Below are 21,469 nucleotides of genomic sequence, written 5' to 3' on the forward strand. Positions count from 1 at the left end.
AATCTGTGTAATAGAAACGTGACGATTGGGCGATACATATTTTAAGTTGCCCGCTGAAACTATTACGAAAACCTGCCATATGTTTTATTTGCATTTACTACTTATACGGATGGTCAGATTAGGAAATATGTTTCATTATAATTTATATTACTACTTTTATTGAAAATTGTTATTGATATTATCAAAAAAATTACGCTAAAAAGGGGAAGTCTTGAAATTGGACACAGTCACTTAAAGAGATAGTTGAGCAATAATCTAAATAATTTACTAAGGATTACATTCTATAGTCAGAAAATACGACATACTTTACGAATTAAAAACGTTCTCCCTAGCCGAATTCGGACTTCATAGCGCTAGATGATTTACCACTAGCTAAACGATTATTAACACTATAGCAAATAACAAAATCCATGTAAATGTAGCACTAAGTAAATCCTTTATCAATTAGACGATATAACATACCATACAGAAGCAAAGTCCTTAACTTGTACATAGCTTTAGGAAAATACAATTCTGTGTGTTAGCTTATTTCTTAAACGTGCTAACAATCTTAGAAATGGAAACCATTATTTACTCTGGTGGGGAAGAAGATATAGTACAAGGCTGTTACATAAAATATAAGTGTAATTATGTAATTATTGTTGCATTAAATATAGTAATGTTATTGCTACAATGTTTATGTAAAAGGCTGACTCTGCCTAACTCAATAGCACTGCCACAAAGGACTGCTTTTCCTCCCTTGCAGTGATCAGTACTTGATGCTACATCCCCGATAGGAAAAAAGAACAAAAAATTGTCTATTTCGCAAAATCGCGGTTATATATATATATATATATACGAAGCTCCATGCATACAGCTTACTACTGGCAAAGGTAAACAGCAAAATTTTTATACTTTTGACTATGCATTGGACTTGCTATACGGATATCTAATGACTGTAGGCACTGCACCGTCTCTTCGGTTTGAATAATTTCTTGCACGTAATTATCATTCGCATATTATCGTTCACAGATTTAGTAAGCTATTATCCGTATACGTCATCCTTGCTCATTTACAAAATATACTCAACTTCGAATAGATTATCGCTGTCACAATTAGCTTATGAAATTATAGCGATTCTACCAAACTTAGGTAACATCATTATACTGGATCTCGACCTAACTAATATCGGGAATTTTGCGCGACGAAAGGAATGCAGATATGATAGAATTTCGTAAGTCATCGTCTGTTCTGCAGCCATTTATCGCACATTTTGTAGACTGTTGTTTGTTTAAGTTGAGTAGCTTTCTCACGAATCCTTCGTACTCCGTCTACCTGGCCTAATCTTACTGCCAACATATAGGCCGATCGTAAACGGCCAGACTCCGTGTACGCAACGATCTAAAAAATCGGCCAAGAGAAGAATTAGTGAGGTTTGAATACGTTATTCGACATTAAGATAAACTCCAGCGAGTAGGCCTTCAATAATTGTTGGGCTTTTTTAACTGACTAACAAACTTTGAGCTCAACTCAGAAGCCGTTTATACATAAAAGGAAGCTCAGCTCAACAGGCTACCTTATTCATATCGTCACTGATGAGCTTCAACAGTGAGTCCACAATAACATTCAGCTTCTCTGGATCATTCGTGTTCTTCTTTTGGAAAGTGGCAATCACTGCTATGAACACCTTGTCCATGTTATACAGATCATTGTTATACCTGGCAAGGAAATAAAAACAATATCAGTCGTTTCTGCTTTTTGCAATAGACTTGCAACTATCAGTCACGTGCATAGAATATCATTATTGCATCAACTGCATAGCCAAACCAGCTCTAAATGCGGTGACTAGGTGTACATAGCAATAATACATAAGCATAATTTCGCTTTAAAACGAACAATTTCAAATGGTTATTGTCCTTTTCACACTATTAAAGCAGTATGTCTCTTCGGCGGGACTATAGTAGTACGATAGTATACTGAAACATTTGAAGTATGTATCACTTGAGGTAAGTTAGGTACCCAGATTGCTGGACACACTTCGACAGACGCTGTATTTCGTCTAGATTAACCTCCTCGTTATTTCCGGCTCTGGCAAGGAATTCCACCGCTCTTCTGAGGACATCCATTCCGTCTAATTGGCAGTCGGTCACAACGCGCATACAAAGACCGAAGCCATTTTCCACACTGGAACCGTTCAGCAAAATCTGCGAGAGGCGAGTACATTCAACGATTTAAAATGGTAGTTTTGGTAAAAATTTAGGTAACTATTTGATACAAAGTCTTAGAGGAATGTATCATTGGTGCAATGAAGATAATACACGTACCATTGTTGCAAGATTATGTTTAACATTAACGTCGGTGGAAAAGAGAGTCGGCTTTGGTTTCAAAGTTGGCTGCGGACCCGAAGAGCCACCACATGGACAAAACTTGTCCTCAGTAGTAAGGCCTTTTTTAGTAGGATTTGGTGAATCCAACAAAGTAATCAGGAAGCCATTTTGAGCTTCTTCCCTGCAAGCCAGATAACGGCATACGTCGATCTGGAGCGAAACTGTACTCAAATGACTGTTGGTGACAGCGTGAACATCAAAAACATTTTCATGTTAAATTTCACAGAAGTTTGGATAAATCAGCACAGTAATAACAAGTGTTATATTAAACAGACAGTTTTCGACAAAATGATATTTCTTGTCGCCGTTAATCAGTTTCCAACAGTCGTGCATCAATAGCCAGCGACCTGCAAGTTTTAAGCGTCTTATAATCATCGAACTATTATTACATAATTTGAATGAACTTTACAGAGCTACTTTCAAAGTGATTTAGAAAAACAGACCGGTAAATATCTTTGATTCGCTTAGAATGCTGACCCGCGTCTTCGCTTGATTTCTGATCGTTTTCAAGGCTGCGTTGTAAGAAAAGCTCAAGATATTTCTTAGCATCGGCAAGATGATGGAGCTTCTCAGCAGCCACTTCCTTCATCGAAAGGCTAGCCGTTTCGCTTTCGAAGAAATTAATTGATGTCATCGCAGCTCGCATCCAGTCCTCCATGAAAATCTGGACCCTAAAAGTGGCTAAAGCCGTTAGAAACGTTTTTCGGCATATGTGTGTACGCCTAAATGATAAATGTCTTAATACTCTGTCATATCCTATTACTCTACATAGACTAACCTATATAAAGTGTTCACATAGTTATGTCGCTCGAGGTAGATACAGAGGGAGAGAAGATAGGAATTAAACTTTGTCAGGCAGTGCTCAATCAACTGCATCTGCTGAAAGAATAGTTCCAGAGAGCCCGTCCGAAGACACGGTATGAACAAATTCTCAACAAATATCTGATTTTCGCACCTGAAAAGCAAAAAATGCAGCTAGTAGTTAGCTGATTTAAAGTTATTCCATAAATAATCAGGAAAATACCCTAGGCAACTAAAATTACCTTTAACCACAATATGTTGACCGTATCATGAGTATTTCTAACTGCGACATCAATTCTGGTAGAGCAAGGAAATAGTCAATAAGCAGTGCACTCACTTATGGTTAAGACAATATTCAAGTGCCTCTTTCAGATCCTTTTTACGGCTCAAATATGAAATAATCGTTGAATGGCAGGCAAAACGCTCTAGATAGAACCAACTCTCGGTCGCTACAGTAATCAGGTGGTCCATACTTTTGACAGTTTGATGTTGAATACCATCTGTAAAAACGAAGACAGTCTCTATATATGAAAAGGTAAATTCCAATTTTAGTTCACTCAAACGCTGAGATGCACTCCAATTATCTGTCTTCGACGATGCCTGAGAACCATAAAAATAATATTTATTGTGTACTTTTATGCTTCACTTAACTCTGGTCAGAAATCTCTTCAGCTAAACCTTTTTACCCTCTTCACTGGTCGATGAATTGGAAAAGCAAAACGTAGTAGATAATTTTGTAGCAATAGTCTTCCCTATAAATCTTTCAATATCACAGAGACTGCACATTTTTTTCGGGTTTAAATAATTTGCAAAGCTCAAGAAGTGCTCAGTTAAACACATAACGTCTTCGGCCAGCGAGCACAAAGGATAATACTTATAGTGCGATGCGGCCATAGAGAGTACTATGTAGTGCTAACAGTAATTGCTATATATACATAAACAGCATATTACTCACTTGCTTTAATATTTTTTAAATTGGCGAGTGTGCAATAAACTGCCGCAGATTTTGTAACGCCAGCATAGGTAGAGTTCTCTAGAACAGCCAAGATGTCCTTTAGCAGAGGGCTTTCAGTTTTGGAATTATTTACATCCAAAGGACGTCTTAGGCAGTTCGTTACCAGTTTCTCGCGAGCAGCCGACCAATCGCCTGCCTAAACCGCACAACGTTATACTCTTGTTTAATGTACACACATGAAATGTATCTATACATGCAACACAAACAAAGACTTTTCAGCAACGAATATATCCAGCGCAAAATGATAAAAAAAATACGAAATAAAATACAGCCTCTGAAAAAATTATATTTAAAGTTACCTGAGCAAAATAATTTTTTATATAAAGCATAAGAGCAGCTCCAATAACAAAAACAACAATAGCTATAATCACAAAAAAACGTTACTTAAAGATATAGTGATTCCACTTTCGTTAAGCAGAATGCGAAATTAACTGGATCGGTTTTGACGCCATAGTGAGCAGCAGGAAGTGTTTACCTTTAGCATTGACAGCCCCCACGCAGCTTGCACAGCGCTCTCTTCCAAATTGCACTTAATAGAAACCTCCAAAGCCAGTTGAAATCTTTCGGCATCAAGAAGCTTATCGCGAAGTTTGCGATGTACATTACGCCAGTCCTTGTTTCTTATGCCTTTCTGCTGCAAAACTTCTCTGCAATAATTTAGCGTTTGTTTTTAAATTGTTCACTTATGCAGCCCTGCCAGTGGCAACCAAAACAGCCTTACGATGGAAATGCGCATGCCCGAAGTTCTTGCTTATCTCTTGCCATTATATTATAGAGTTCCTCTAACGAAGTATACAGAATAGTTTGCAACTATAGCACCACAGCCGAATGCCCGTAGTTGTGAAACAGGTTCGGGGTCGCCTATCGATTATCTATACTTTCTCTGTTTTTATTTTATAATCCATTTCAGTCCATATTTTTTTGACCGCGTGAATCATATCACCCATACAAAAATATTTGGCGTAATTTTAAACTTGCTTAGTTGAAACGTTCGCCTGTGACAATTGTCTGAAGTATTGAAATACGCCAAGTATGTTTTCTAAAGGGAACATTAGAGTTGCGGACCTTAAGTCTTGGCAAAGGAAAAGCATCCACAATTACTGCATGATGGCGCGATGCCTGTATCGCAAGACGTGCACTACTAAAACAGCTTTTTCACTTACTTGGGAATTAGATCCTGGCAGTTGTTCTTGACAAGCAACTTGAGCAGATCAAGTGTCTGAAGATACGAGTCGCACCATTCCAACGACGCCTCTCTGTTGATCTTGAGTAAGTTAAAACGTGCTTTTAACAGCAGTGTTTGCAACATGGCTATTCCTTGGCCATGATCAATCTCGGACGGGGATCCCAAAAGTGGTACAAGGCGGTCACAGAGGCTTAGAATGAACTCGACCGCTTTTTCTAAATTTGAGTGTCGATCTAGAATAGACAAACACAAGCTTACACTTGGCGCCTGTTCGTAACAAAAAATTCGTCGGGTAGTGGCATTGAATTCGCGGTTATCTTCTCCTATCGGTTCTTTGATACACCACGTAGTTGTAACCCTGAACGGTGTGACCTTTTTAGAGAAAGAATTAGGAGTGAAAGTCTCGATGGCCTCAGTTGCTTCAACAACTTCGGGGTCCGTTGTCTGAACAAAGCAGTCGTCACAAACCCTCACCGGTACTTCGCCATAGCCTTGCACCATAAGCCCGCCTAAACGAATTGATACAATTTATGTTAAAATGTATAGTAATTCAAAGCTTTGCTTATACCTGTTTCCACCTGTTTTGACGCAGAGTCAGTTATGTGTGTGTATATGTATGTGTAACGTACTACACTAGATAAAACGCATTTTATATGTTTTTTGTTACTTGGACGTAAATACACTGTTTCTCAATAGTTTAAGAGTATCTGGATGAGAATATTTTTTTAGAGGTGAGATGTGTTTTTAAAAAAATAATTTTTGAGATAGTTATATAAACGTCGAAAGAAAAAAAACTGCTAAATCGTATACCTCTAGAAGAACAATTGTTGCACACAACTCGTCCACAGCGCCGACAATGATGTTTCCTGACAAGAAAAGTAAACTTGGTCCGACAAATCATGCATTTTGTAATCTCTTGGTCCCGTACCCATTCTTTTACAGACGGCGTCTTCTTAGGCATTACGAACGAAGAGACAGAACATCTCTAAAAAACATGACAAAACATAATATTAGACTGATTTTCAACTTTGGAAAAAGTACGGGAAGGATAAACCCTCTTGGGATGTTTAATTCCATCTTGACATGTGGTCTCAGCCAATAATGGTTCTAGACTTACTTGTACAGAAGGATTTACTGAAGATCTTTTATTGTGTGGAGTCGTTATGTTGCTCAACTCAAGGGCTTTTTTGGCGAAAACCTCACATAGACCGTCGACTTTCGCTATGAATTCTGGTGTTAGAGACTCTGAACGCGCGAGTATTTCGTCCACGAGGTCTAAACGGCCATTCATAAGAAGTGCCTCGATAATCAGTTCTGGCCATTCATCCAAATGAAGATACTCCCACCTTTGGGCCACTGGAATTATCAACAAAGCTTCCAGGCCTAGTGCTTGCGTTTCCAAACGCTTGACAAGAGCCTCTTCCTTAAAATAAATTGAGATCATGTATCGAAGCAAGTAAAGTTTTCCTCTGCACGGCGTCAACTGATACAGCAGTCGTCGACAAAATGCTAATCGTGCTTCGATATCAGAAATACTGTCAACAGTTCGAAGTCCAGCAAAGTAGTGTTCCTCGCAAGCCAAGGAAAACTGGTGGTACGTGCTTAATTCGGTAACTGTCTGATTCAGCTGCGTGTTGCTTGGATCCACAAGACCCAGTGATGAAATCTTATGGATAAAATCGAAGTGATTCCCTTCGCGAAGTTTGGAAATCACCCACGGTATATCTTTTACAACTAACCGCCATTCAATATGAAGCAGTCTTCCGATTGACTGATACAGCAGGATTCGCTCCATCTCGGTTATCATTTTCGCATAATGAGTATCACTCTTAGGTACAACACTCTTCAACGCCTTGGTGGCATTCTCGATATCCTTGTCCAACCAATTAATATAGTTCTCAACAAATGCAGCTGCCTTCGAAGTCGAATTATCCAGTCTAAGAAGATAACAGTAGTGCTCCTTAGTGAGAATCTTGAAGATCTGCTGTTTTAGATAATAAAGTTTTGAGGTAACTAAACGGTTACCGCAAATAGCATCGCAAAAATCGATGCAGTCCAACATCTTCACAAGCGAATCCGAAGACTCGAGCACATTCCAGATATCTTCAGCTATATTTCCCGACAAAATCGTCTCCTTAGCATCTGGCAGCACATCCAGAATTCGCTCAAGTGCCGAATTTCCTTTGAGCTCGGTCCAAAGGTTTCTGTTCACTTTATCCCTTTGTTTTGCTGTGAGTTGAAGTATAACCCCTACAGGGGCACAGTGCTGCTCCATGTACCGAACGACACTTAAGGGGAGCTGCAGCCCGGGTTCTTGCTGGCGTTTGCAGATATCCGGAGAAAACGAAGCTGGGTGAAGATTCAAGAAGAATTTTGATGGACGAACAAAATCCAATGTGAGACCACTACCATTCACTGTAAAATCGAAAAAGTATGTATTGCTGACCCTTTTGAAACCTTTATATTAATTACATGCATCCTTATTGGTTCTCTGTTTATTTTTCACTCATCTGCAAAAATGTTCAATGGTCAGCAACTATTCGTGGGCCAAGAGATCTCTTTTCGATTATGTCTAACGCTTCTTTAATCATGTTATATGCCATTATAGAACTTTTATGAGCGAACTTGCATCTCATAAGTCCTTCACTTACTTTTCAAACCAGTTATTCGTTGTATGTCCCAATCAGCATCTTTCATAAAGTACTTCCCTTTGATTATCTCCTCCATTTGCCATGGGACGTACAGCTGAAGTTGCAAACCGCATGTTAAGGTTTGTTGATTGACATATATTATGTGACAAATACCGTCATACGTATTGACGTAAATCATAAACCATTAATATCGAATAATTGCCTAATTGAAGCTCTAACTATAATGTCCTAGTATTAAAAGATCGGTTTTAAGAAAGTTATTAAGTTATATAAATAAAAATATTATATAAATAAAAAAAATAAATTAAATAAAAAGAAAGTTATTATAGCGACACTTGTCGTGAATCGGTAATTATTTAAATTATTTAAAGCCACTATGGTTAATGAAATAACAGACGTCTAATGATTTCTTAATCTCATTTAATATTTGAAAAGGCTTAAACGTATGATGATTCCCAATTTTCAACGACGATGCGACAAACTTCAACTTTGTTAACTTAATCGAAAATAAACAAAGTTTTCTGAAACATACCCATTTTACGATCCATGTATATTATCAACGAAGCCTCTGCCCGCCGTTCATTTTTATTTTGATGTTCATCAGACATTTGGTTAGTATTAGGTTGGAATATAAGCAGTGCCGCTGTCTTTATATATTCATATTTGAAATTTAAATACTTGAAATATTCCCCTTTTCGTTGACCTGTCCAGGATTTTATTTCCTTATCTTTGCTTTGCTTTTTGCTGAGGTTAAACAGCTGCGGAAGCTACATGGGATATTTGTGCCGCTTGGAGCAAGCTCCTTGTAACTAAGAGAACTGCTCAAAAGAGTTTGTTAAGTTCAAAATGGAACCTTGAACCCGGAGAATTTATCTCATCACAATCGGATTAAACATATTATGAAAGGCGGCTGCCTACTGACCCTCAACATCTTGCCTGATACCGGTCAATACGCGGCCACAACGACAGATTTCTGCATAGAATAGTCGCAAGTAATGAGAAGGTGGTGGCTCTACATTACATTTAAGCCAGTTTCTACCTTAAAAACCCATTTTGATTTCAACTTTGAATTATGAATTGAAATTATTAGTTTGGAATTAGCTTCCTGTCTCGGAACTCTTGTTCTGGAAGTTCCTCTCGGAACTCTATCTCGTTAGCCATGGGTAATAACCCATGAAGTGGGAGTTGACAGCAAGTATCACGTGGTGCACGAATAATTACTGATAACGGTGTTCATGATGACGTGTGATAACGGCAAAAAGTAACTAGATATCATTATGTTTGCTTATATTTATTACTTTCGGTCTTTATCACTCCCGGTTAAGTCAGAACATGCACGGTACTCTCTACAAGCTCACGTATCGCGAACATGACTTGACCCGTGTACCACTTTATGTGAAGTGGATTAATTTCGATAGAAATTTTGAGGAGGTGTACTCCGCAAAGATTCAAAAAGTCCACAACCTTTAATCGGTTATGGGCGTATAATCATGCAGTAGCTCAAACACTCGGCAGCTCCGCAGGATTGACCACCCCTAAGTACGTCCATAGATTGCTACAGCAAGGTTGTTCTGGTTCCTTTGAGATTCGCTGGTACCGTTTAGTATATTCGGAATATCGATTAAATATCGAAAAGTTTATGCCTACTAGAAAGGCAGTGCTATGGGCATTACATCTGTATGTTTTAGTTCGAGATCAGTTTATTATTTTCATATTTTGTGCGTATCACTTAATGTAATATCAAATAATGGAGGTAACGCGTACGACTGAGCGACTAAGAGTTATACAAAGTCTCCTACATTACGACTTTCTTTATGATGTTTATTCATTCCTGGGATTTAGTAATCACAGCAAACCAGGGGAAACGGGAAGCGAACAACAAGGTATCTGGCACTATCCATGCGAATAAAGACATGCGGTGAGCGTGCTTCTGACGAAACTGTATTACATTTCACGCCACAATGCGTATAAGACATCTCGAGTGGTGAGGACTTTCCACAAGGGCATTCGTGCCGGTTCGTTGCCGTAGCGATTTACAAACACGGTCTCCCCCACTTGATCTGACTGTTTGACAGCAGTGGCTGAAAGCTTTATTCATTGTGTACTTTGTCACTAATAGTGTAATGTAATCGTGACTAATAATATGTGTACTATTGACACGTTGATTAATGGAGTCAACTTCGCGTTAAGCAGTCGTACAACCGTGTTCGGTGTGTGGTTATAGATAAACACTGAACAAACAAAAAATTTGCTTAAAAATACTTGGAAAATACTAAAAAAAATACTTAGACAATGCTGATCAGTGGTAAAAGCAAAGAGCGATTTTACGGTTTCTATTTTGTTTTTGTTTTGTAACCGGGACCGGTGCAAGTGGCGTTCTTTTTTTCTTGGCACGTCCCTGCACTGTTCTGTTCCTACCCAATTGTTTTTGTTGATTTAAATAATAGATTCTTACTTAAATTTAGTGGTCCAATCACAGAGCAGTGCAGCGGAGGCATCCTATATGTCCAGAAGCTAATCAAGCTATTTACAGCAATAATAGTAATCAAAAGCACACAGAAAATACACCTTATTCCAGTCTCGACTTTGAGTACCTGGGAGTACCGGGTACCAGGAGAAACCGAACTCATAAACACAAGTTCTTTAAGAATTAGATTTCACTGCATTTACAAGTGCAATGGTGGCCTCGGCCCAGAATAGAACGACTTTCCAAATGGCGTCTAAGAGATTACACATCACTCGAGCTTCAAACAAGCAACTAAAGCCTTTTTCTCAAGTAGCAAAAGTAGCCATTTTATGCGCTGGTTGTTCTCCAGCCTACACAGAAATTGATCTGTCCGCACAGGTCAATTATGCAACCTGGCTATGGCCAGAAGAGAAGTACCATGCCCCAGCATTTTTTGAAAAAATAGCAGAACTTTTGTTCTCTACTCTAGTCTGTCGGAATAGTTTTATTGTTATCACATATATTTTCAAACCCCCCAGTGTTAAATAACAAATGATCCACAGAAGGGTATCTTACGCTGCTTCAACTGATTTAGATGCTTAGTTACGAGTAGTACAAAGTTCCGTCTATATCGTCCGTATTTCTGTCGATTTATTATTAAACTGAATTTAAATACGTGCGCGACTAAAAACATAGTTCCAACGTTAGTACTTAAACCCTCTATCACACTAACTTTTTTATTTTCGTTGTCAACCTTAACCATGGGTATAGCTTTGGCGAATCCCTCGTTAAGTTGATCCTCCGTTTCGATAACTCGTAGCGGCGGATCGCCCTCGCAACATTGAACAAGCGAAAATACCGTCAGATGGCTCTGCGCGGGCAAAAATGGCTGCGGAGCGACTGCAGCTGCTGCAGTTAGCGGGGCCGCGAGCCGTGGTAACGAATGGCCACAGAAAAGGATCGAATATTTCAGCTGTACGGATACATAGCGGACACATATAACAATCAAACCATTGTCATTCAATTTATAGTACAGTAAATGCAGATAACGGCAGGGAGGTACACATAAGACAACGGCAAATGAGACTAAAGCTAGCTCGACTATTCCTATTTAAGGTTTCGTAGAAATGTGGAAATGTGGAAAACAACTATTCAAAGATTTTTAAGACCATAATTAATGACATAGTACTGTTTTATGATGTTTAGCATAGAGCGAAGACATGCACTATCAAAAACATACTTGCAGTATTGTGACTACGCCCATGCAGCCAATCTCGTAGCCATATAGACTTTCATCAATTTGTCTTTCCAATGTAGACTGGATCAGAGGCAGCCCTTTTCGGTATCGGTGGATGAAACGTTCAAGCGTGAGACAGTGTAGCACGTTCAGAAAAAATGGGATCCGTTCCTCGGAGTTCAGCTTTGTCAGATCAACGTTGGAAAGTTCACGAGTCGATTCACGCCATCTTTCAAACTGAGTCCAAAACGCAACCTCACGAAGGTTATCATACCTGTTTGAATACAAATTAAGTTTTTGTTAGAATAACTTATAAATATAATACGATAAACAGTGTACGTATAATAAAACTTTTCCGCTCTTTAAATAGTAATGGTTTACCCAAAAACACCATTGCCTAAATCGAAATGACTAACATATTTTTACCATAAATTATACAATACGAAACTTCAACTACACACGATGAAAAGAAGCTTGAATCCTGTTATATTTACCTCTCCATAACTAGCTTTTTAGGGCATGGACATCTCTCTCGAAGGATATCAATCAACTGCGAGAGCATCTTTTTCGCGACGAATGAGGCGTTACGTGAGAACTGATTACCACCGTTGCTAGTTTGAATGGTGCCTGCCAACGAATTTTTATGGCTTCCGCTATTTGAACTTCCGAAAGGTACACCTGAAGAAAGCCTGTCAGCATTAAGGACCTTGACGGTTAACGAATCCGAATGCGTAGTCGTGCGCATGTAGATATTCGAGAGTATCTAAAATCACAAAAGATCCTGTTATGCAACATCCAGGTAGTATTCAGGCCAAATTATGTCCACAGTTTATTTCAGATTTGGTGCTTTTTGCTGTTATATTTTTCATCTAAGTCGTTCGCTGCAACATATTTAATCACCAAACAGAACAACCAATTGATCTGTTTTTAATGCCTACTAACCTCTTTGGAGACACACTGCGTGATGTTGAGTTTCATATTTGAAGCAAATTCTTCAAGTTTTGTTGGCGAGACTTGGTCATGCAATATTAACTTAAGCAAAGTCATCGACGGAGAACATTCTTCCAAGACTCGAAAATAACACCCACATCCTGGGCCACGTAGCAAAGCACAATTACGCTGCTCTGGACATAAACTTTGCTGCTTTTCCTCTAACGCTTTGTACACTTGTCTAGCATGTGCGTACAGTGCGCGAGTAAAGTCAAAATTAACTGAAACCAACGATCATCGAAGTGTCTTTATATAATAATGGATAATGTTGTTTTCACTTGAGGAGTCCAGTCTAGCTGGAATTTATTTTAAAATCGTATTTTGAACTGAATAGGGGAACAGTACTGTGCAATACTGGCAGTTTATGTTTCCATGGAAGTTTAATTTTACTTATTTATTAATGTAAATACTTACAAACTACGGATTTCCCAATGAAGAATTTTCCTACAAAAGAATCTACTTCATTGAATATGAAGAATACATTATCAATGAGTTTTTCTTCTGCTAGAACTACTACTACTAAGGGCCAAATGTGAAGGTCTTGGCTTAATGGTTTCTAAGGTCTGAGCAAGTACTGAAATGGACTTGGCCCTTTATTACGAAAAACCTTATTTTTGTTTAACATTTGTTTAACCAACTTTTGAAATCTTTGTGTTGCAAATTCCTTCAAGATATTGTGCCAAAAACATATCAACAAAAATTAAAATATAAACCTTTGTACCTAGATACGTCATTAACAAGGCTATCATCGTATGCCCGATTATTAAGTTTTAACTAAATGATGTCAGCATATGACTCTGTTCAACACTACTTTCTTGAGGTATAATTAACGTACACTGGCTAAGACGAGTGCGGTACTTTCGAATTTCAGTTCCCACCATTTTCCCTAGTCTGAAAAACTCCTGGTACACTTCAGAGATTGAGCTGCCTTTCTCCTGCTCTTGGCAAAGGAGTTTCCCAACTTTATCGAGAGTAACTCGAAGTGCTTTCCAGAACGTCAACTCGTTTCGAATTTGTACGCCATCCAAGTGACACGTCGACAGGTTTAGTGCTTTGTTTAGAGTTAAATGCTGCAATGTAATAAACAAATTTAGCTTTCAGTATAATTAACTATATTGTGCATAACTGAGCACACTGAAGCAAAAAAAATAAGAACAGTAGAAATTAACATTTTACGTCAAATGGCTTACCGTATCGGCCAGTTTTTCGCAAAGAGATGCCAACATGCTGGAACCTTTGTTGATTGCTTGGTACGCGTTACTGGTTCCATTGTCCTTCGAAAGATCTGCCGAGTACGTGAGCAACTTATGAGCAATCGCTAAGCTCAAACCCGATGTGAATGCAAGATTCATGTAGAAACGACACTATAATTGAAAGGTGAATAATTATGCATTAATTGTCGAAAGATTCAACAAACCTAATTTGACTCTTTCTTTTCAAAATAAATGCTTTCTGCATATATAGTGACACAATAAATGTACTAACATGAAAAGAGAAGTGCATAGCTAAACTTCAAAATATAGACAAGTGATGGCTGATGTTTACATAAGCAAACCAATAAAACTCATCGAAGTGATGTCCATTCAACGACTATTTAAGTACTCCGCTGAACCCGCCAACAGGTATCTATGTACGGGTATTAAGTGGTTCATGTACAAGAGTTTGTTGCGCTCACCAAACTTTCGAAGTTGGACAAAAGTGGTCGGGCCTGAAGGAATGAATCGATGGCAGAAAATATCACACTTGAGCCTGCATTGGCTTTTTGAATTCTAATCAACTCCTCTTCGATTTGCGGCATCGCAAGACAGAACTCAAGTTCTGCTCCACTTGTGGCGTGCGTATTGTCCAACATGGCAAACTAACAGCAAGATGAGATACGACAATTACAGGAAAATAAATGTATACATATCAATTGTTGGATATGGGACCTAGCAGTTGAACACAGCGTCATTATGCTAAGCAAGCCGGAAGCTGTATGAAAAGTTAAAATGCAAACCGTTCCTATTTTCCAAAATTCTGTTTTTCCTCACAACATGGCGGGTTATGGAACAGCTTGACAGTAAAAACATATCTCAAAGCATACCTGTCGAACCTGGAGGGCGCGTTCATAATCACCCTTCCAGAGGCAGTGCCTCAAAAGAGCGTCCATCGTAGAGAGCATTAGCTCGACCACTGAAGCCTGAGGTGCCCGAGGCACCATCTGGGCTATATATGACTTTGTTCTGACTCGAGCAGTGCGACGTTTTCGAACGCCCGGGGATGTGCTAGGACCTCCACTTCCACGCGTCAATGGGTTTGACAAGTCTAAAGATACAATCCTCTCCCCATTTTAGAATACATAATTTTTGGAGGCCACAGTTGTTGCCACTGATGCGACTATATTGACTACAAAAAGCTTGACACGATAGTTTTAGAAGACAATGAAGAAGCTATCTATTATTATATAACACTCGGTTATCTACTAATGAATTCGAGGCGAAAAGCGATAAACAATAAACAGACATTGCTGATACACTGCCCTATTACATAGAGCATTGAGTTCTATATAATTAGCTATCTGGTCGCACACGTTACACATATAAATACTGGGACTCAACAATGCTTAGGACAAAACATCCGCAACCGTTGATAAAATCAATGTTCTCATCTTCAGAATGAATGTCTAAGTGAATGCATGCGATGCTGTTACTCACCCTCAGCTTCGATGTTTTCTACATATTTAATACTAAGCGGGAGCTGCTCTTCCACGAGCTCCAGCCTCCATCGGGCATTTGTTACATGGGCAAGAAGAGTCTCGAGTCGAATTGGCAGATCTTCGTTATGAGGCAGGTTGAGCTTGCTAGTATGGATATGAGTTAGCAGAACGGGTAGCAACGTGCGGATGAATTTCTTCGGTGCTAAAAAGCCACTACCACGAATGCAGTGGCTGCTGTCTGCTGACTTGTAACGTGAGCTACCTTTATTGGTCTGGATATCCTCCTTAGATGGCGCCTCATCTTCATGCAATTCACGGTGGCTTATGAAAAGCAGTGAAAATATATTCTCCAACACCTCGACCTTGAGCTCGTTGCTCGGAAGTTCTAACAGCAGATCCTCCATTGCACTGAGTTCAGGAGTTACCAAAGCATCGAATGAAACATCTGGTCCTAATTGAAAAGAGTCATAGTCACAAAGTGTACAAAATTATTAATAGCAATACAGAAATATCACAACGAATGGATATTCTCAGTGTGCGAAAGCGTTAATCATTCCGACCAAGAGTAAGTTAATTTTTCTCACCATGCTGTTCAATGTACTTGACTATATCGTGCGTATTGTCAAGCTTAGGTTCTAGATCACTGCTTCGAGGCTGAAAAATCGAGTTTCGATCTATCCGACGCTCAGCAATCAGAATAGCAAAATGCAGAGCTGCAGAGACGTGTTTCAGAGCAAGGACACCTCTAAGTATATGCGATTGGTAGTCTGAAAGGGACGGAAGTCTGATCAGGCATAATAATCCGATAATGGTAATGCATATAAAATATTTATAAATAAATTGAAAAGATTCTGGCATCTGCCAATTTGAATAAAATTATGTTACAATAATTTGTTGGTATCGTCCCAATGTTTGTATACGCACATTAAGTTATATTGCCGACTGAAATTCCTTTTTATTTTTACTAAGTATAATTTTGGTGGAAACGAGTCAGCATTCTCGCATGTGCTTTTGTGAAGCATAGTCGTTCGGTACGAGCCTGGCATCAGATTTACATTCTTGATTTCTAATGTAGCCACTAGTATAACTGCTTCGCTTTTCTATATATTTTCCTTATTTATTATGCAAGAACAACTTTTCTATATATCGGATCATGACATGGGTGGGCCAAATACGAAATACCTGGTGGCGCAACTAAAATAGTACCACCGACTCAGACCATAAACGTGTAGTCTATCTCAAGTCAATTCCGAGGTTTCCCGTTTTTTTTTGGCAAAGCTGAGACGTCTTAATAAATCTCACATAGCAAAGATCCGCTTATTAATATCAGGCTGAATTCCGCTATGAGTATAATTACCTCAAAGCTGCCGCTATACGACTAAAAAGGCTTCCTGCCTATGTCAGCCACTAAACACATTTAAAGAATTATCACTGCAAACTTACTATATCATTTATATTATATTTAATAAAAAGCATTTCAAATCCCTAGAAAAACTAAACAAATCATAGTGATGCTCTAAAACGTCAGAAGCATACCATCGTTGACGATATGCATAACTTGTGCATCCTTCATTCCGCGCAGCGCGCCAGTCGAATAAACAACGCGTAACAGACTCTGAGTCTGCCGTTGGCCAACAAGGTCTAACAGAGTAGAGGTCTTTGTCACCGAAGAAATAAGGCGACATTCACGAACAATTGTCGCCATCCTAACATTACAAATAACAAAAATTCAAATAATAATAAGGGATAAGGAAGTCCGGTGCCACATACTAAAGCGATTACCTAATATAATATAATAACCATATTTTCATCGTTATATATTGCTTCTTAACTAATAACCATGTTAAGGATGTTATATGGTATACCTTAACACCAAAGGATCTTTCGGAAAACGCCTTTCAAGCTCGTCAAGTCGGGTAAAGGCCACCTTTGCTGAAAGCTGTTCCCAACTAAACATAAGCGCTAACGGTAGCAAATTTACGCCAGGTAGATTCTTCGGTAGCTTTGAATTATTTACCATTGCTGTTATCAGATTGTCCTAAAGGAAACAACAAAATAACATGAAAACTAATGGATCTGGATTCTACCTATCAAATACAATTTAAAATAGGACCGACCATAGCAGAGAATAAACTCATTTTTTAGTCGATGTGATTCGGCTTTAAAAACCCTGCAGTGTATTCATATATATATATAAATTTACGAGTTAGCACTAAATTTATATATACAAATTTCTTCAAATACTCGTAAAAAGATACTACATGTTTGTTCTTGTAAAAACAAAACTGTTTAATGCCCCCATTTCTACTGACGAATTATTACAGCAAAGTTAAGCATCATTACCAGGTGAAGCTCTAGAAAGTGTTGATTGCCTTGCGCTTTAGCCTGACTGAGTATGCATTCTTTGTCACTTATGGCCTGTAGTAGTTTGCGTTGGAACGAAATATTTCGGCACCCAATGGCGAGTGACATTAGCCGTTCAGCTCTGCGAGGAAGCACGGCTTCTACAAGCTGGTCTGTTAAAATCGTGACCAGCTCGTCTGGCACATTGTTGCACGAAGATGTAAAGCCGATCAGTTCCTGAAGTTTATCCATCAGTTGATCAATGGACCAATCTAAACAAAAATCAATAAAAAAATTATCGTTAGCTTATAATACGTTTACTAAAAATTTATAGTAGAGTATTTTCTCAAATATCATGACATATCCTTTTTAAAATTTTACATTAGGCAACATACGCCGGAATATTGAAATTATTAATCTAACGTGATCAATGGCGATTACCCGAGTTTGTCCGTTGCATTTCGACGCATACTTGCTGTACGCACTCCAATGTAACGTAAGGCAGCTTTAGGACTTCGAGAACGATAAATAGACTTATCGAAGGTCTAGGTACGAGACAATGCTGACGAAGAGCATTTAGGACGCGCTGTTCCGGCACAGATTCCTGTGTATAGGACTCGAGCAAGAGCTGGTTGAATATAGGAAAAAAACAAGCGACAGGTTGCAATAATTTTAGTATCAAGCTGTCAAACGACCGTACGCGCAGGTTTCTTGTGAACATTTGCTTTTTCAGCAACCTTATGTGTCGATATACAAATGCAACAACATTAAAGTTTATTTCGCAGTTTATGAAAATCGAATCATCTTCACATCAGTAATCGAAAAAGTGGTGTGCCAGTCGCAGCAAAGATGCTCATAGCTACGCAACAATAACCTAAGCCGAGTAGCTAATAACGTATTCTCATATTTTGTTTCAGGTCAAAAGTATATCAGGGATCAGATACTACCTTAGTTATAAAAAGAAACGTTAATATTGATTTATTCAAGAAACTTACATATTTAATCTCATCATCGAGTTGTGGGATATTGCGAAGTAAGTAACGGAAAGCCGCGTCCTTTATGAGTTTCTCGTCGCCCAGACATTGAGCCGCGAGGAAGGCCAAATGTTCAGGATTTCGGACATTCGCTTCCAAGCAGTAGCTGGAATTAGTCATCATTATTGCTCATCGCTTTATTGCTATTGCAAGTGATTCAGACATGAAAACAAGCATAGATAATCTTGTGTGACCAACCAGTAACGTATATAGCCATATAGTGGACAATGAAACGTTATTCTGAGCTACAAATCGTTCTGTTAGAGAAAATCCTGTAACTCAATACGTAACAATGTTACAGATACGTAAGCTCAAGGCAAAGACAAGTTTCTAATTTGTCATAACTACTTCGGCATAAGCTAAGAGTCCATATTCTGTATTTTCAACTCAGATAATATAATTTTCTGATTTCTACATAGGGACCTACTGTTCTAAACGAGCTAATTGTGAGGTTTGCTATGGAAATAATTTCTTTTACCTGTTTAGCTGGGGCTGAAGAGCAACACTGGTGAGAATCTCAGTCACCTGTCGCTTCTCCTCTTCACCGACAAGAAACTCGATAAAAGCTTCGACAACCTCCCATTGTCCCAGAATGAGATGCGTCTTAAGCTCGCTAATGATGTCTACTTCTGTTGCGTAGCGCCGCAACATGGTGGAAACTATAATAATGTAGTGGCAATGTTCAAGAATATGGCGACAAGAAGCAGTATCTCACTAAGCAAATATTCTAATTAAGTATTTGATTTATGGGTATGGCCAGTAGTACGGCAAAACACCCATGAAAAAAATCTCCTTTGTCTTACATTTTTTTTCTTAAAAACATATTTTAGCTCAAATGTTTGTTATTTTTTTTCACCTGTGATGACTACGTTTGGTCATAAGTACATTATAACTTAAAATGGGCAATGTTATCATTTTTTCAAACGTTGACAAATTGTGGAGAAGCGAAAAGCAAGTCCAACCAGTTCTATGCAACTTGCGTTATTTGCGAGTGGTCCTTTTAACATAACCTCTCTACAAATTGAGGCCCTTTTTATACATCTACCCACACAATTATACGTAACACAGTATCCTGCAAAACTCATCGATGGTGCAAAGAACAATAGTCACTGACTATTAAGGCTTTGTGCTATCACTCTGATTTTTTTTACATTTTGTGCCCACATAATTCGCTTTTGAGTCCTGTATTATATAGAGTGTTCGTGACCGGCAATTCAATCGAGCTTGGCCATATGCACGGGCAGAGCTGTATTCTAGCGAAAATATCGAGTCATAGTGCTATACGCGGATATGATTACGCCCCTCCAACTTGCTGATCGTTATCCCGATATATTAAGTTTTTGAATCGTTAAGATTATATTTTCAATATATAAAAGTGTACAGAATCCTCCGCTCGTTTAATTTTAGCAAACACCGATTTCATGATAACAATATCAGTTTACTGGCCGTCGTAAGGTTATCCAACGAAGAAAAGATTGTCTCGATCCAGTAAAACAAATGGACAATACCGAAGCCATTAGTATTAATTTCATTCCAACGTGTGACTCGTCAATAGATATTTAGCAGCACCTTTGGACATATTTTCTAAATATTGCACTTCTAAATATCAATACTTATGCTGGTAATCCAATTCATTGCTTCGATGGGTTGTTTACAAAATAGGTCGAAATCATATAGTGACACTCTAGTAGAAGGGACACATTTGCGAAATGTATATTATTTCAGTTATTTCCTCTGACTTACATAAGATTTAGACGAAATACTAATACGGCATAAGTCAAAATATACAATTAAATTAACATGTACAACGCAGCGAACTCGACTAAAATTTGTCCGTGTCAACAAGCTATTTACACAGTTTGCCTTAACTTTTTTAAATTCTGGATGCAAAAGTTTGTGTTAATGAAAAGTAAACAACAGTTGAGAACTATAAATTAAAACTACAAGTCTATGTTAAAGGAAACAATGAGAAAGTTCTAGTTGCTGTGAACAAAATCTTTCAAGTAAGATTTTACTCCGCAGCAGTACTCGATGTTGCTACCAGTACTGGTTTCTATGTTGAGTGTTCACTCAAAAACAAACGAACTTACATTACAGGTTCTTCAGCAGAACCAGCTGACATAAAATACTGTCCGTATTTATCTAGTGACGTTCTTTATTTATGTCGAAAACTTAGATGAAGTGCTATACGATAGCCACACTGTATAGCGTATCTGTTTCGTTATTTTACTCTGAATATTTATGCACTAGACAGGTTTGTATTAATGCTGAATGGAAAGTTCAGTGCAGGCTAAATAAAGTTTCATTTTGAACAGATAGCACGTTCGGTAAACACTAGGCGTCGGCCGATTACAATTGTCTAACATTGAACAATTAAACAGCGTACAAGGAAAACGCACATGTAGGGAATATTCCGACAGCTAGAGATCACATCCTTGGCACCGATAGTTAGCTTGCAATTCACTTCGACACACGCTTCGTCGACTTTCTCTTCCAGATCACATGATCGACACTGAACGGTATCGCAAGCTTGGACGAAAAACTGACACAGACAATGAAATAGAACAGTTCTGTGGTGGAACGTTGAAATCTACCTACTTTTCGAATGCGCGCCGATGGAAACTTTGATAGAAGGCTAGCTAACTGAAGTGTATTCATCCTAGAAAACCAAAGATGAAACCTCAGCTTGCAGTGACAGTACGCAA

The 21,469-nt window shown here is 38.5% G+C and overlaps 1 protein-coding gene across 3 annotated transcripts; it reads right to left on the reverse strand.

Annotated features, from left to right (window-relative positions):
- Positions 1-413: 413 nt before the first annotated feature.
- Sptz (zinc finger FYVE-type containing 26 spastizin) lies at positions 414-21,276 on the reverse strand. Of its 3 annotated transcripts, none has more exons than XM_022834439.2 (30): positions 21,164-21,276; positions 19,243-19,423; positions 18,726-18,870; positions 18,172-18,358; positions 17,731-18,002; positions 17,253-17,425; positions 16,924-17,093; positions 15,972-16,154; positions 15,386-15,838; positions 14,776-14,996; positions 14,368-14,550; positions 13,883-14,056; positions 13,528-13,762; positions 12,645-12,913; positions 12,197-12,465; positions 11,706-11,976; positions 11,199-11,438; positions 8,020-8,113; positions 6,486-7,783; positions 6,179-6,353; positions 5,346-5,877; positions 4,658-4,829; positions 4,123-4,318; positions 3,505-3,667; positions 3,145-3,321; positions 2,810-3,037; positions 2,304-2,541; positions 1,999-2,183; positions 1,556-1,697; positions 414-1,380 (listed from the first exon to the last, which is right to left on the reverse strand). In XM_022834439.2, exons 2-30 carry the CDS (start codon positions 19,413-19,415, stop codon positions 1,219-1,221), a joined length of 7,380 nt encoding a protein of 2,459 aa, XP_022690174.1. In that variant the 5' UTR covers positions 19,416-19,423; positions 21,164-21,276; the 3' UTR covers positions 414-1,218. The 3 variants fall into 3 exon arrangements, with proteins under 3 accessions (XP_022690174.1, XP_022690175.1, XP_022690173.1); XM_022834440.2 differs by having other exon boundaries at positions 6,486-7,717; positions 20,855-21,276; XM_022834438.2 differs by having other exon boundaries at positions 20,855-21,276.
- Between the last annotated feature and the right edge of the window lie 193 nt (positions 21,277-21,469).

Source organism: Varroa jacobsoni, unplaced genomic scaffold (assembly GCF_002532875.2).
Source record: "Varroa jacobsoni isolate VJ856 unplaced genomic scaffold, vjacob_1.0 scaffold_524, whole genome shotgun sequence".
In the NCBI taxonomy this organism is placed as follows: domain Eukaryota; kingdom Metazoa; phylum Arthropoda; class Arachnida; order Mesostigmata; family Varroidae; genus Varroa; species Varroa jacobsoni.